The following is a 17,460-nucleotide window of genomic DNA, read 5'->3' as shown; positions in this document are numbered from 1 at the left end:
GCTGAACTTGAAATTAACTCTAATGATCATGATGTACGCAACCAGGATAGAATCTTACCCTGGCAATTTATGTCACAGAACTCTGGGGACACGCAGTTAGAAACCAATGTTAGCAACGGATTGAAGTTCATGAGGTTGAATAACGTACAAACAATGCCGACAAATTCTGGCATTGGCTTCAAAAAGCCATTTATTTGCCAGATTCATAATTCAGGATAATACGAACTTCCCATTTCAAGCACGAACGAACTCAGCAACAGGACACATCCACTCCGCTAAACGTCAAGTAGCGTGGAATAAAGAACATCATAAAGTAATTGAATGGATATCATTCCTTGCTGATGTGTTACTGTGCACAGCAATCAGTTTCATGACAATGTACTTGTCACCTAACATGGAGCTGTGCTAATCGCCATGCAGATGCAAATGTCATTGAAAGAAAAAATTAAATGGGTGTTTTCTTGAATCATGCACATGTCCGAATGTTAAGGGTAAAATACTTTCAACGTTAATCTAAAACTTCTGAGTTTTATCAAATCACGCCATAAATATAGTTAGATAGATAAATAGATAGATAGATAGATATAGATATATCCACTGTGCTTGATAAATTACCTGAGAATTACACATCTGTGCAGCACAGGCTCCAGTTTCTGAATTTCGTCTGGCTGTGCAAGGCATGAACTGAGATCCAACTCCTCAATCACCTCGGAATAGATTAAAGTTCTGGATAAAACTGTGAAGTCAGGAGATGTGAGAAGTAGTTGATTTAATTTAATTGTTATAGTGGGAGCAAGCACTTCTTCCAATACTTGATTGTCTCCAAATTCAAGCAAGGAGTACAGTATGTGTAAAACCTTGTGTTGCTCGGTGTTTGTTAGGCGTCTTTTGACACTTTCCCTGAACCATTCGGAGATACACGAAGAAACTTCATAACTGACTGAGCCCAGTTGCAACTTCAGGCGATCAGTTGATTTCTGCGAAGACAGGCCAACGAGAAAAAGTGAAAATGTCCTGAATCTGCCGGCAGTGTCCGTAAATTGGGCATCGAGTAACCCTTTCAGTTGAGCTGTCGGAGTATTTAGGATTTTCGCAAGTGCAGCAAGGAAGTCTCGCACAACAGAGTACCTGAATTCATAAACAAGACCACGATTCTGTTTGTCTGGGTCCTGGATCATAAACGCAGAGGCAAAGTTTGGAGGACAGAAATTCAGTTCACTCACTGAGCCGGCTTCAAACGAAAGTGTGTTACGTGTAATTCCTTTGTAGGCTAATTCGCCGACTTCAAGTAAACACACCCGAGTTGTCTTGTCGTCGTATCCGCATGCTCTGAGAAGGAGTACGAAGTAGTCAAAGAGCACCTGGGTATGGTTTATGACAGAACTTGTTGTCTGTACCTCTCTCTGTGGTTGGGAGGCGAGGACATAGCAAAATAAAGGGTTACTGGACATGTTGCGCAATATGTCATTCTTTTCAATCAATTGAACAACTTCATTAATGTACTGCTCACGGCGAAGATAACGGGAAAAATATTCTTTTACTTTCTCAGAAGTGAAACCCATGACTTGGAAAGTTGAATCTGCTGTTACATGACGCAGCATTTCCTGCTTCCAAAGCCGGGCTGTGATCAGCACTGAACAACCTTTCAGAAACTCTCCCTGTAGGAGACAGCGCAAGATGTCCTGTACGAAACAAATGGACTCTGGTCCGGTACATCGGTGTCGTGGATCGCTGTTTCTTTCATCATCAGAGAAACTGATGGATGGATCCAAGTAATTCAAATCATCAAATATAAGTAATAAGCTTTTGGGTTCTTTCCACAAATCATCCAGATAATTTTCCAAGTAAGGATATGTGTCAACTATCAATCTACTTAACGTTGTTCTACCTTTTATTGCATTTAAATTCTGAACTTTAAAATGAAGGACGAATCTGAACTCTTTATATATCATTCCCATGGCCCAGTCGTGGATTATCTTCTGTATTAGGGTGGTTTTCCCAGTCCCTGCAGCCCCATAGACGATGCTGATGTTGGTCTTATCAGTATCGCTGCAGAGTCTTTTCAATAATTCATGGATCACTACTACCCGAATTTGACTATTATTTTTTGCTGTTACATCGTCATGCTCAGGCTGTGTCCTGGTAATCAGTGGGTCAGTATAGATGTCAGAAATTAATCGTGACTTTGGCACTTTCATATTCCTACTCTGAACTCGGAGTATGTATCTGTGTTGAAGTATCACTTCTGAAATAATGAATAAAAAATAAACAATTGAACGCTTCTGCTTTTTTTGTTGCAGCGTAGACATACTCAATTACACACTAAATAAAGGCTTATTACAGAATTATAATAAATAATAATAACTGTCCTTAACTATGGACATGAAGTAATATCACCATCCATTAAAATTGGATTAAATACTTGTTCGTAACGCATATACCATATAATGAATTTTTTAAAATCATTAATTATTAGCATGAAACATTGCAATGAAGCAACGTTATGTATCAATAAGTTGATTTTGTCATCGCTAGATGTATCTGCCGGAATTTCCAGTGAGAGGTCGCCTGGCCGCAATCCTGTGTGCACTCCGATACTGCAATTAGTGAATTTGTGCAGAAAAGCTCATCGCAATATTTGATTTTTTTTTCTGGATCATCGAACGAACATGCTGACATTTCAATTATATTTCCATTTCCTATGCAGTTGTGATGCAATACTTCTGTAGCATTCAATCCTGTTTTGAAATGTGCCGTCTTATGAACTGACGAATGGCGTGATAACTAGCTCATTATATTCGATACATGCATTCCCTTAAACTATATTTTCTTTTACTTCTGAATGTCGATATTTAAAAAAACCCGATCTAACTAATATGTTGGATTGTGCCCTTGGTTTTGGGTGCTAAACTATTTTTTTTCTTTAATGATCTTGCATGCGGCAGATTTATGTAGCTGCATGTGTATTTTTGCCTCAGAAACTTACCTTCCTCAACATCCTGCTTCAACAAAGCAAGCAGATTTTGCGGGTTTGCTTGAGTTCTGCTAAGCATATCCCAAAACAATCTACAATCCTGAAAGTCTCCGTGAAGTACTGATTTCAAAAGTAGTCGCGAAGCATCAAGCCCTTGGTTTCTTCTGGTCAGCTTTCTTATTTCCTGAAAAGGCAAAGATGATGTGTTTTGAAGCGTCATTTCATTAGCTTTATCTGTGGTAATATTAGTACTTATGTAAATCGGATATTAAGGGGAGCCTGGTACAAAACAATATAGGATCTGGATCTGCGTCCTTCAAAATAAAGGCAATATGGACATGGGCAATCCACTGTCACATATTCAAATGCCGATGGAGGCAACAACCTTCATTGACATCAAAGTCAAGGTTCGTTGGCTGGTAGCCTGTACCTACGAATCTATGCAAGTCCATTGTTGAAGTCGAAGGCTCACAGACAGCATCTCCGCATCCAAATCTAACTCTGGATCCAAGTGCTCTGGGAGCAGAGGAATATGGACTGCCCGAGGTTTAGCAAATGGTGTATGTGCCTGGAAATGGGGGGTGGGGGGGTAGTTGATTTACTGTTGTTCCTTTGTTGTGTATTGTGTTCTGCTTAGTTCTGCTCTGTGATGTCCGCCAGGCATTGCGACACCGCAATGATGGCACTTAATTCTCCGTAACGTAAAGTTCCATAACTTTCAACATCTCCAACTGGACACTGCAACCAAGCACATCTGACCATCACCACGGCACACCACCCCCTCCACACACACACACACACACACACACACACACACACACACACACACACACACACACACACACACACACACACACACACACACATTCCCATGCAACACCCCTGTCCACTCATTCATCCCCACTAAACTCCCTCCTGGCCCTTATCTTTGCACGCATGACAAGTGGCACACTTGCGCCTCCACCTCCCCCTCACTACTATTCAATGCTAAAACAGTTATTTCAGGTGAGGCAGCCGATCATTTGTATCATCTACTGTAACTACTGTTCCCCTTGTAGCCGATGTTCCGCTTGTATATATCGATATACAAGGGGAACATCGGCTACAAGGGGAACAGTAGTTACAGTTCTACTGTAACATATATATATATATATATATATATATATAAAACTGTATATATACAGTTATATACAGTTCTGTATATAAAGGTATACAGGTAGATGATCATTTGTATCATCTACTGTAACTACTGTTCCCCTTGTATATCGATGTGTTCTGGGATACCACTTCGTCGAGCAACTCCGTCCATCTCAATTCTATTTCAGTTCTATTTCCCACTCCCATTCAAACATATCAGTCCATGACTTTCTGTAATGCAACGATAAGGCCACACTCAGACTAAAGCCGCACTTAGAATTATATTCGATCTGGGCAGCCTCCAACCTGATGACACGAATATCGGTTTCTCTGGTAATTACTCCCCTTCTCTCCTTCACCATGACCCATTCCAGTTTCTTCTCTCGTCATAACTTCTTACCTGTCCACCACCTCCGTCTGGTGCTCCTCTGTTTTCCCTTTCTTCCAGGTTCTACTGTTCGCACCTATCAGATCCCACTTGCTGCCTCTTGATGTGTTCCTCCCAGTCTGGGTTTTGAATGATTTCCAGCATCGGCCAATTTTCTCAGCTTCGTATAAGGTTTGCGTAGGAATATGTGGTGACACTTACCGACTGCTCCAGCATATCCTCGGGTGTAGTGGGTGTTAACACAATCATCGCATTTCACTGAATTCTTCGCTGTTCACGCCATAAATAATCTACACCCTATCATGATCTCCATTACAAGGATTGTCGAGCTCCCCCTTTCATAGAAATATGGCTCACCCCCGACCATCTGGACCCGTAGCTCCCGCCAGAGAGGGTCTCAATTCCCAGGGAAAATAAAGTTGCCCTACAATTTCATGGAAGTCAAGTAGAAGAGGTGTATACTTCACCCTAATCTCATTGTGGTGCCTAGATGTAATGGTCTTGAGGTACTTTCGTTTTCTCAAACAGAAGCGTCAACTAATTAATGTCAACCACTCTGCTGGCAGTGTAAGTTATTCAACATAATCCTGACAGCAGTGTAAAGAACGTGACAGGCAGATTGCCAAGAGTAGAAACAACCTACTCTGATCCATTTCTTATCCTGGCCGTGGAATACAAGCGGGCTTGCTTGAATAAACCATCAGTGCAATACATGCTGCACCAGTGGCCCCAACACCTGACCACGGCTACACGAACATCAAGAGTGCTTTTCGTTCTGATCATCTGGCAGTCCAACTTCTAGCAGGTAGAGTCTAAAGAGCAGGGCACCAAAAATGCCCGCTTCAAATTTCAACTTCAAACCAAGGACCATAATTTTTATGTTATACTAGCAATACAAAAAGGATTAGTAGCCATATCATTGTATGGGCAAAATGTATGACTACTTCACAAAGCATGATACATCTGCTTAGATATAACTCACCAAAAGATATAATCCATACCTCAGAGTATATTTTTGATATCCCCCCGGCACTGATGAGTGACTCATTAATGTCCTGTACGACGCCTTCAATTGCCGATTCCAATTTTTCATGGTAGATTTCCATAACTCTGTACAGGTGCAGATCGGTATATTGTGCCAGTTCTTGTCTAATTTTAAAAGCAGCATCTTCTGTCAATGTGCCAAAAAGACATATTAATGCAATGCCTGACTGTGAGTAAATGACCTTACTCTGAACTAAATGCCATTGTAAATTGAGGCTCGTCAAAGTTTAGCGTCCTCATACCGTTTCAATCAATCTGATTTCCCAACAAAGTGGAAAATCTGCTTCTTTTCCCTATATTAATCCATTGGTTGTTTCGTCATCCACTGACTAATTTCTCTATTTTATTAGTAGGACAGTAGCTTTTTATTACTGGACATTTTCTGTAAAGTGTAACCTGATTTGAGTTCTAATCTTATCCCTTTTTATTCTTTTTCAATCACGTACAATACGTATTCCATTACCCTTGGTTCGCTGATGCTTTTTCATGCTATTGAATTTTCTCCATCTTACGTATAATATTGAGGGATCAAATTATTTCTTTATTAGCAGATATTGTGTTCATGTTTCTCCCTGTTCAATAGTATTTGAAAGAGAATTGTTTTCCAAGCAGCAATCCACATTCTGGATCGGTTTACCATTGATATCTAGAGACAATAAAAGAGAGCAGGAGGCCAATATAGAAGGCACAATAATTGCATTTTATCCCTTGGCAGACAGGCATAACCTTCAAGCTTTTTCGGCCGTACAACCAAACAGTGCAAGTTTGTCATTATCACTGAGAAGCTTCCCTGGCATGAGACCAACATTTCCCAAGCCATTGACAGTTCCCTGCTCTTTCTACTTCAATTCTTGTTCTCGTTACAGGTCACAAAATACTGGAATGACTTACACTCAGCATGCATGCAGTATATACACATCAATATACATACACACTCATTAGCAGTATATAAAGTACAGTATATGCAGTACACATACATATACAATATATACACTACGTTATTTACGCAGACTCACACACAGTATATAGATTCCACAGTGCACAGACATATACAGCATATACATATCGCTATGCACTCACACAAGAGATACACAGATACACTGGTTCCACTGCCAGGAATCAAAACTTCGAAGCCACCAAGACACATAATGAATGTTGTGCTTGATTAGCAAAAAAAAACCCGATCAATTTAATCTCCTCGTTAAGACAGGGGTGTCAAACTCATTTTAGGTCACAGGCCGGATTGAGCAAAATGCAGCTTCATGCGGGCCAGATCAGTCGGACGCGTGTGAACGCAGCTTTCGTTGCCTCCGTTTTTTCAGCCTGCTCTCATGTGTCTCAGTCTCTGCTATAACTACAAAGTGTTTCACTTTACAAATTCCGTTTCTTATGAAGAAGACTGCCGAGCAAGACTGCCGAATAAACACTAAAAACCCTGAAAACCTGGTACCTGAATAAACTCAGCATTAGCCATATCACACGCCATAGGCGCTTCGATTCCTGGGGCCAGCTTTAATAGTAATTAGATATTATCTCGCGGGCCAAAGATAATTCCAGCGCGGGCCGGATTTGGCCCGCGGGCCTTGAGTTTGACATATATGCGTTAAGACAATATCAACCGTATGCATGGGTCTATTTTCTTTTTAATCTATCTGGCTATCTTGGAAGCACAAGTACGTTTGAAGTACATTAGAAAGTATTTCACAAGAGCAAGCTATTCTGCTCAGCAAAGCTTGCCAAATTTGGATTCATACAGTGTGTTGAAATATCTATGGAATTTCGATTCAAAGTCCCGAAGGTACTACTCTCAACTACACAACTAGGTAGATTTTTCTATGTGTCTATTAACCGCTGTGTAAATAAATGCTCTCTGATGTTACTTTGAAATGTCTCCTTAACTAATCTCCACCTGTAGCCCTGTTTCCCGTTGATGGGTTAATTTTTAAGTAACAGCTGCCATCCACTTTACTTATATCCTGAATGAATTTGAATACATCCATCATGTCTCCACTTATTCTACGTACACTTAGACTAAAACGATTTAATTATTTCACTGCTCAAACCCTGCAGAGCTGGAATGAGTTTCATCGCCCTCTTTGAACAGTGCAGTGTTTTCAGATCCCTCACAAAATACGGACTCCAAAATTGTGCACAGTACTCAAGGCGTGGCCTCACAAGCGTATTATACCGCTTAAGAATGATATCTCTGGATTGGAACTCCACTGAATTCATTGCGTAGCGCAAAATTTTATTACCCTTCCGAATCACTTCTGTGCGTTGTCTGGATGTTGATAGTAATGAATATACGAGAACGTCGAAATCCTTCCAATACATTGCACTTTCTAACTCCAGCCACACACCCCTTTTTATATTTAAATCTACTATTCCTGCTTTCTTTTTGTAATGTCTAACATTTACTATATAAAATTTATCTGCCATTTATCTGCCCACATCTCGATTTTGTTTGAGTCTATCTGCATTGATACTGCTGCCTGCATGTTATCAACCCATCTCCCTACACTTGCGTCTTAAGCAGACTTTACTGGTTTAATTGTTTTGTCCTTATCTATATCATTAAAGCAAATTAAAAGCGGCAGCGGCACCAAAACAGAACCCTATGAAACCGCGCTTTAGGCGTCTTCTAGGTGTGAAAACGACCCCCTCAGAGTACTTGTTGTACTCTGTCGCGCCAATTCTGCACCCATTTGCACACTTTACTATCAATCCAAACATTCTGAAATTTCATCATCAACTCCTCTGGGTTACCTTATCGAAGGATATCTGAAAGTACAAATGAATGATATATACCGCTTTATTGTTATTATAGATTTTAGTGGCCTCTTCAGAGAAATCCAGCATTTTACTAAAACCAAATTTCCCCTCCCTGAACCAATGCTGGCTTTCTAAATATGTCTGTTCTGATAAACTCATTTTCCATCCCATTCTTCACTAATGTTTCCACGATATTACCTACGGATAGCGCCTCCTGAACGTTTCACCACTAACGCAGTGGTCTTTCTGCAAAGGGGTGCTTGGATTACGGTTAAAGAGAACAAGTTCTTGGGAATGCGTGCCATCCAATCATGGAGCGAGGATTTTATCAGTGTGCCTAACACCGGTGTGAACTGGGTATTCGTTCGTCGGGAGACAGAGGGAGAACACTCAGGAGAGAACCAGTGTTAGGATTGGACTGGTGGGGAGTGTGAGTCGATGGTGCAATCTGCGTAAGTCTGCTGAGGATCAGTGAATATGGTTTTTGGCAGAGTTGAGTTCCAACTTGGGCACATTTTTCTGTTTAATTAGAATGAGCCCTTTATGTGTTTCTGTTACTTTATTTCCTTTACTAACCATTTAGTTAAGTTAGCGTTCATATTATATAATTCCTTTAATCATGTGCAGTGTAACGGCTATTATTTCCTGAGTTGCAACAGGGTAGCAAATTACGCAGCATTCATTCAAACTGGGGGTTGTGGGGTAGAGACGTCCCCAGTCTCACGAATTCGTCGGGACTGGAGTGTGTATTCCCGAGAGATGGGCAGCCCAAGGAACCTAGGGTCTCCCCATTGCTGGGAATCGTTAGGGAACAGTTTGGTTGGATATTGTGTGATTGCCCCGAGCTTTGATCCAGTGGGTTGTATATTTAAGCCTGTGCTAAAATGTTGACCGATAAAATCATTAAACTACGTGGTTATTGATGCTGCAGAAGTTCACCCGTAGTGCAAATCTGCGGTATAACCAATAAAGAATGTATGTGTATTTGTGAACATTCATAGCCCCAATGAATTGCTTATTCGGACTCTGAGTACCGTTAACGTATTCGGAACAGTTACCATAATTGAGCAGAGGTTTGACAAAATGGGGGGCAATTACTTTGTTTTAGATCACAATAACAGAGTTCCGCTTGATATTATTGTGGCCCCCGAAGAGCCGGGGGTGGGGTACGTGAGCTCTCTGTAATTTTCGGGTGGAGGCGAATGTATTAGGGAGCCGTATCGGAAGCCGAGATACCTGTAGGTGAGGGCGGAGACGTTAAAGCTAGTTTGTTTTGTTTCTGTCACCAGGTTCGGATATGGCTCAAATGTGGAGTGACCGACACTGAAGCAGGTCGAATGTTCACAGACTTCAACATGAACAGCTTTAAAGAGAAAAGAATACTACAAATGCTTGGCCATCAGGGCTGTTAGCTAAAACTCTCAAATGGAAAACGAAGCCTACACTGCAGCTGAAAAGAAGAACGAAAAATAAAAAGAATACCGCTAGACTGTGAGTCTGTTGACTCGACAGTCCAATTTTTCAAGCAAGGCGGAATTGAAGCAAGCAGCACAGCGTTGCTGTGTCCAAGTCCCGACAAATACTACGAAGGAATTAATGGAATTAAATACGATCACAATAAAATAATAATTAGCTGATACGTGCATATTCAAGAGCGACATTATCGAATCTGCTGCACTGCCGAGTCCATGGTTGTGACAGGGTCCCTCTCTCTAGGCGCAGCCCCAGGGGAGCCACAGACCTATGTTCGCTGGAAGTCCCAGATGAAGGACTTGTCCAAGATGTCTTTCAGTGATGCTGATAGACAAGTGCCATGGTTTGCATTGCCAATATCGGAGCCAAAGACTTCCACGTAGAGACAGAAACAAATGCTTTCACAGAGGTAGGGCGACAAAGTGACACTGTGGATGGATCAATCTGAACATGAGGAACCTCCGATTGCAGCTAAACGGGCTTCGGCTTCAACAATGAAACTAAAAGAATCCCTGACCCTGTCAAAGTAAACTTAACACACTTAAACAGAAAGCACCAGCAAACCGCATTATGAGGAGCGAAACACTCGAGGAAATCATAAGGAACCAAATAACCATTTTGGGTGCTCTTAAAAACCCCAGAGCCTAATGCTCTGAGGCTCTGCACAGGTTTTCAGAAGTCAATGCTGGAACCCCGTCCCGATAGCTGGCACCTGACGGCCCAGGAAGACCTGGAAACTCGAGATCAAGGGACGACCCGAGAGATCTTGGGTACTTGAGACCGAGACGGGAGGAACTCATGAGGATGGGGATCCAGAGAGGCAGAGTTACCTGGGAACCCTAAAAGGCCCAGAGACCAGGGAATCCCAAGAGACTAAGAGACCTGCGAATCCGTGGCTGTGGCAGTGTCTGCAGAACGAGATAAAGGAATAGTCTAATTTGGGTGTTCAATGAGTGCACCGGCGAGGGGTGTGAATTCTGAGTTGGTATCAGTCCTTACCTCTCTGGACAATAAATGGTCAAGTGCCAGTTTGGAGAGTCCTAGTTATCAAGGGCTCAGAATATTCTCGGGGTTAACACCCCCGAAGGGGAAAAGGGTAATGAGACTTTGGCGGAACCGACCACTCAGATGCTGGATGACTAGTGAAAAAGAAACAGTGACTGGAAGAGAGTCTTAGAGATCGGGCTGCTGACATAGAGATCTTTGAAGACACAGGACCCTTTGGCTTCTTCCGCGAGGCACATGCAAACACTAGAAAACTTTCATTGGTGCGGCAACAAACCCAATGGAGCTTATGACAGGATTACTAACATAGCTTACTGAGCATGCTTCGATACGAAAAGGTGAGGACTATGCCTTTTCTCAATTAGGGTGATTCCCCAGCCCAAGTGTTTCAACCGGGCATTGCTAGACACGATTGAAATCTTGAGACAACTAAACAAGAAATAATAAAATCAACTGCACACAGAAGGAAGCTACTGGGTATTTGCTGTATTAGCTGAAGTTTGGCCGTGAAGCGAGCTTGCCCGATTGCCCATCAATAGTTTTATATATATGTTTATTCTTCTACGTAGTTGATCTATCGTTTTTATTGCTTGACCCGATCTTCGGAATAAACGTTTCCTGCACTGCATGTATTACCTCTTTAAATCGACCCCATTATTCCTCAACTGACTCAACGTCAAACAGTTCCTTCCAGCTAACCTTCTGAAATCTTTGCCGCATCTACGCAAAATTTACCTTTCTGAAATTTAAAGTAATATATTTGGTTTTTACTGAACTATTCTTCAAAAATAGATCGAGACCAAAAATGATATGGTCGCATGTTCCTACAGGCTCAACAGCTTCCTTACTGATCATTCAGTCCTGATTGTTACAGAATATCAATCTGTGCAAGCCTCCCCTTTTGTCGGTCACTTACACGCTGGGTGAAAACAACAGTCATTTAATTACTGAATGATTCACTTTCCTGCAATCCATTAGCCGTTGCATTCTCCACTGAATATTTGGAAAATTATATTCCCCAATAACTATAACATCACCCTCACAACTTGATTATCTAATACTCTGATAGAGTTTGTAAAAATCTCGATCAGCATTAAGGGGTCTATAACATACACCTGATATTATTCCTTTAATCTTTCAATTCTCACCCAGATATCTTCCCTAAGTCTCAATTCATCTCCTATGATATGCAGCCTCATGTTTCAATTTTCTCTTATGCACATGGCTGCTCCCCACCTTGACGACCTTGCCTATATTTCCAAGTACAGTATATAATATAATACTATATTCATCACCATACTTTGAAGTGATTAACAGTACTTCTTTTTCTTTTGCAGAAGAAACGAATGGAGTACTTGGTGCAGAGCATATCTCACTTGCCATCCCTAGATTTATTCGCAGGAAATATACCTGTCGATATGCCCGGAGATACTGGTGGTCGACGTATATCGGTTATGTCGGGTTGCCTGAATTCTCCAGAAGGGGTGTTGCTTGTAGGATCTTCTGCCGTGTTCCCACCAGACCCTTTGTGAAGGACATGAAAAGTGTGATTAAATGCAATATCTTGACTGAAATGAGTCTATTTGTTGCAACTATATAGGAACTACACAACTAAGAGAGAGAGAAAAATTACATATGGTATTTAACCTATGTGTACCTGGAATTGCACGCTGTTCACCGGAGTTATACTGGCCATCTTCCCCTTCAGCAGGTTTATAACCGTTGCAAAAATATCTCCTTCTAAACCAGTAGATAGTCCCTAAAGAGCCAGTAAGTCCTCCCACTATCAATGCGATGGCAACAGGGATCCAGCATTTTCTGCACATTTCCGCTGCTGTGATTTCTGGAAATAGAGAATGGTACAGGCAATGTTGATCACATACCAATGAGGAAGCAATTTGCCCACAAATACAAAATGGCGTGTCCACTAGTCTACAAAGTCTGTCCTTTACTTACAGTTGCATGCAAAAGTTTGGGCACCCCGGTCATAATTTCTGTTATGGTGAATAGTTAAGCAAGCAAAAGATGATTTCCAAAAGGAATAAAGTTAAAGATGACACATTTCTTTAATATTTTAAGCAGATTTTATTTCAGGCATCTGTTAGTCTCATGAGACCAAGGATTTGCGCCTTGGAAGGTTTCCAGAGTGCAGGCCTGGGCAGTGTTGTACGGAAGACCAGCAGTGTCCAAGCTGCAAGCCTTCCTTCCCCTCTCCACGGCACCGATGTTGTCCAAGGGAAGGGCACTAGAACCCAAGCAGCTTGGCACCGGTGTCGTCGCAGAGCAATGTGATGTTAACTGCCTTGCTCAAGGACACAAACCCGCTGCCTCATCTGAGGCTCGAACCATTGACCTTCTGGTTACTAGTCCCATGCCTTATCCAATAGGCTACGCGCCAACACAAAAGCAGATTGCTTTATTTTTGTTTCCATCTTTTAAAGTTACAAAATAAGAAAAAAAGGAAAAGGCCCGAAGCAATTGTTTGGGCACCCTGCGTAGTCAGTACTTAGTAACACCCTTTTGACAAGTATCACAGCTTGTAAACGCTTTCTGTAGCCAGCTAAGATTCTTTCAATTCGTGTTTGCTGGATTTTTGCAAATTACTCCTTGCAAAAGTCTTCTAGCTCAGTAAGATTCTTGGGCCGTCTTGCATGACCGCTCTTTTGAGGTCTATCCACAGATTTTCGATGTTTAGGTCAGAAGACTATGAGGTGCACAGCAAAGCCTTCATCTTGCACCTCTTGAGGTCATCCATTGTGGATTTTGAGGTGTGTTTAGGATCACTATCCTCTTGTAAAAGCCATTCTCTTTTCATCTTCAGTTTTGTAATAGACGGTGCAATGTTTGTTTCTATAATTTGCTGTTATTCAATTCAATTAATTCTTCCATCTACCCGCCCCACGGCTGCAACACAACCCAAAGCATGATCGAATCTCCCCCGTGTTTAACAGTCTGAGAGGTGTTCTTTTCATGAAAGTCTGTGCCTTATTTTATGTCTTATTCATGTTTCCAAACATACCTCATTGCGGACAAAATGTTATATTTTAACTTCACCAGTCCACAGGACTGGTTTCAAAAATGCATCAGGCTTGTTTAGATGTTCCTTAGCAAAATTCTGACGCTGAAATTTGTGATGAGGACGAAGGAAAGTTTTTCTTCTGATGACTCTTCCATGAAGGTCATCTTTGTGCAGGTATCGCTGCACAATAGAACAGTTCACCGCCACTGCAGAGTCTGCTAAATCTTCCTGAAGGTTTTTTGCAGTGAAACAGGGATTTTAATTTGCCTTTCTGGCAATCTTACCAGCAGTTCTCTCGGAAAGTTTTTTTGGTCTTCCAGACCTCAACTTGACCTCCCCCGTTCGTGTTAACTGCCATTTCTTAATTGCAATATGACTCGAGGAAACGGCTACCTGAAAAAGCGTTGCTATCTTCTTATAGCTTTCTCAGGCTTTGTGGGCATCATTTATTTTAATTGACAGATTGCTCAGCAGCTGCTTAGAGGAGCCCATGGCTGCGGATTGTTGGGACAAGGTTTGGGGAGTCAGGGTATTAATAGAGCTTTGAAATTTGCATCACCTGGCCTTTCCTAACGATGATTGTGAACAAGCCATAGTCCTAACAAGTTAACTAAGGTGTGAGACCTTGGTAAAATTTATTCACAACTCTCTGGAATATCTTACAGTTCGAATTACAACACATCATATGGGGTGGATGTCAAAAAAAACACAAAATAAAGCACGACTAACTACCACTTACACCTGTTTACAGTGCCCGAGAATACGTGAATTCGTAATCCGCTTCTGCAGTCACCGAAAATGCTCACCAATATACAATCCTTTCGGAGAATATCATATTCGACTCGAAATCGATTTTATAACATTCATTTTATGGTTACTAATCATAATATCGCAACTGAATTAGAATATACAGCAACCTTGATCATACAGGTTGCATTCTTAATTCTTCAGCGATGCAAATTTGTGACAAAAAGGAAGCCACGGAGAGGCGCGTTATAGATGCAGCAGGCTACAAAACACTGAAATGGATCTGAAATTCCAAAGCTCAATACTGCATCACGAAACTCCATGTGCATATATACTCCAGCGTTGAAGGCATCAATTTAATTCCTGTGATAATTTCTGGCGCTGCATTTAATCCTAAAATCCCATGCAAGCCCAAATTTCCATTTGCCCATTAGCCATAATATATCCTGCGGAATTAGGAAGGTACCCAATACAATATAATTAAAATTGATCATTTAGCTAGCTGTCCACCAGTAATAGGCGGGATCTCCCTGTGCTCACTCATTTTTATTCCACTTCCCATTCCCCCTATCCATTGAACTACATCGCCTTTACCTCCTGTATGGGAACTGCACGATTTTATCACCTTACAGGTACATATTTTAACAACTGCCTTTAATAAATGATTAATTTTATGTATATTTTTCTCTGTAACATCTCCAAGGATCCTCCACTTCTGTACAGTTTGTTTTTATTATCTTTCCAAATGGAGCTACTTCCTTTTTGATTGTGCAAATTCCCACTACAGCGTCAATTCAATCTTCAGCCACTATGGCAAATGGTGTTCATTTCAGTTAAGTGCGTTAGAATGTCTTACCTATGTGAGACTTTGAGTGAACAGTAGCACAGTGATAAATATTACAAACAGAGGAACAGAGGATCTCAAGCAATTTGTACCCAATAGATGAACCATCACAGAGTGGGAGAATATGTTTTTAGCACGCCGGCCTTCCTTAGCTATGGCGCTGAGTGTAGAAGTTGAAGTAAAACTCACAAATGCTGAAGGTACTGAGCAGAGTAGTCAGCATCCATGGAAAAGAATACAGTCGGTGTTTCGGGCCGAGCCCCTTTATCAGGATTGGGAAACTAGATGAGGTGTCAGAGTATGAAGTTGGGGGTAGAGAGGGAGAAACAGAAGGTGATAGGTTTATCTACCAGGGTCAGTGGTGAAAAAAGTGCCGAGAAGTTAATTGGTGAAAGAGATGCAGGGCAGGAGAAGGGGGAAGCTGATAGGAAAGGGCAAAAGTCCATGGAAGTCAGAAAAGTGCGAGGAGCCCCAGAGGTAGGTGAAAGGCAACTAAGGCGATAATGTGGGAGAGAGAAGTAAGTATGGGGAATGGTAGAGGGTCGGGGCACTACCAGAAGTTAAATAAATCGATCTTCATAACATCGAGTTGAAAGTTGCCCTTTCAAAAAATGTCTGAACGAGAGAAAGGTTTGTGTATATACTTTGACAGCAATGCTGCTTTTATAAACAATTAATTCACTGAGACACACACAAAAATATACTGTAGGAACTCAGCAGGCCAGAAAGCATCTATGGGAAAATGTACAGTCTACGTTTCGAGTCGAAACCCTTCGGTAGGACTCGGGTGAAATTAAGCAGCAAGAAGGCAAAATATAAATCATAATGTTACCTTATCGACCGACATCTGTTAACTCTCTGTGCCTTTGCTCGGCTGCTGAAAATGTATCGACAGGCTGGTTCCACATCATGACACCGATGTAAACGTTTGCAGGACAGTCCAGCTCTCGAAACCTTAAACTGGCTCCGAATTCTGTTTCCAAAGATTCTGGTCGTTCAGCGCGTTAGCAAACACACCCGGGGCGAAGTCCAGGTACATTTCAGAATGCTGAGCTCAGCCTTCAATAAATATAATCCCCACCCCATCGAGCATTGAGCTTTAATGGTGTGCTGAATTTTAGCTCCTAATTTCTCAGGCAGTTGACCTGCCCGTATATTTTTTTAAAAACGAGAAGGTGATCCGCATTCGTCCTCTTTCATCGAAGTCATGCACGTTATCAAGGGATCAGAGCAGGCAAAAAGAAAATGTCAAACCCCGTCCACATTTATCTACACTCAGCCGCCTCAGAATTGCGTAAACATGTACACTTAAATCTAAATATTTAATCAGACATGTATGTTGTAGCACCTGAAGCATAACGGCATGCAGAGATGAATATGACGTCCATTTATTGTTCAGACCAATCGGCGAAAGGGAAACAAATTATGATCTACCTCATTTTGTGGTGAGAGGTTTGACAGAGTGGTTTGAGTATCTCAGAAGCCTGCACCAGCCGGTATTTTCATGCAATCTCTACTGTTGCAGAGAAAAGCATTTCAAATACACTCAGTGGCCACTTTAATAGGCTCAGGAGGCGACTGACAACGTAGCCGCTCAATGCATTTAAAATGATTTTATTATCTGACATTTAAAGGCTATAAATTGCGAATGTGCAATGTTACTGTTCTGCTATTGGGATGAAAGAACAAAGGGAAGAGCACTGACCATTCCTATCTAAACAACCTTTGTTAATGATTATGTTCACTTTCATTTTAAGATTGATAACCCGTTTATTTTATCTGATCGAAACGCAGTCATTTATTCGCTGCCATTTACCTGTGATAGAATTACTGCTCAAAAATTGCAGCTGTGCATTTTCTACTAATTTATCCATTACAAATTACTTGTAAACATCATATAATCGGGCAAAGATCGCCTCCAGGTGTGCTTATTGCGTCTTGGCTTCGATTGATTCAAGTGAATCGTTTAATGTCTGTTCTGAACTGAAACGTTGAACAAACCCTAAAAGTAGAGATTGGTCAGGCTTCAATTGTTTTCTCTGAAGTGATACGGAATG

At 41.4% G+C, this 17,460-nt stretch overlaps 1 protein-coding gene across 1 annotated transcript; it reads right to left on the bottom strand.

Moving 5' to 3' along the window:
• Positions 1-611: 611 nt before the first annotated feature.
• LOC140721447 (NACHT, LRR and PYD domains-containing protein 3-like) lies at positions 612-16,389 on the bottom strand. The gene is made up of 6 exons (XM_073036268.1): positions 16,236-16,389; positions 12,451-12,636; positions 12,204-12,317; positions 5,501-5,670; positions 2,987-3,158; positions 612-2,245 (listed from the first exon to the last, which is right to left on the bottom strand). Exons 2-6 carry the CDS (start codon positions 12,617-12,619, stop codon positions 612-614), a joined length of 2,259 nt encoding a protein of 752 aa, XP_072892369.1. The 5' UTR covers positions 12,620-12,636; positions 16,236-16,389.
• Between the last annotated feature and the right edge of the window lie 1,071 nt (positions 16,390-17,460).

The sequence above is a fragment of the Hemitrygon akajei genome, unplaced genomic scaffold (genome assembly GCF_048418815.1).
Source record: "Hemitrygon akajei unplaced genomic scaffold, sHemAka1.3 Scf000055, whole genome shotgun sequence".
Taxonomy (NCBI): Eukaryota; Metazoa; Chordata; class Chondrichthyes; order Myliobatiformes; family Dasyatidae; genus Hemitrygon; species Hemitrygon akajei.
The sequence above is the reverse complement of the archived record's forward strand: the minus strand, read 5'-3'. Positions and strand labels throughout refer to the sequence as shown.

Excerpts from the sequence above, each read along its gene's own strand:
- LOC140721447 (XM_073036268.1), bottom strand. The coding sequence starts at position 12,619 with ATGTGCAGAAAATGCTGGATCCCTGTTGCCATCGCATTGATAGTGGGA. Across the intron at positions 12,318-12,450 it reads TGAACAGCGTGCAATTCCAG|GGTCTGGTGGGAACACGGCA; the intron begins GTACACATAGGT and ends TCCTTCACAAAG. Across the intron at positions 5,671-12,203 it reads ATCTCCGGGCATATCGACAG|AAGATGCTGCTTTTAAAATT; the intron begins GTATATTTCCTG and ends GCACATTGACAG.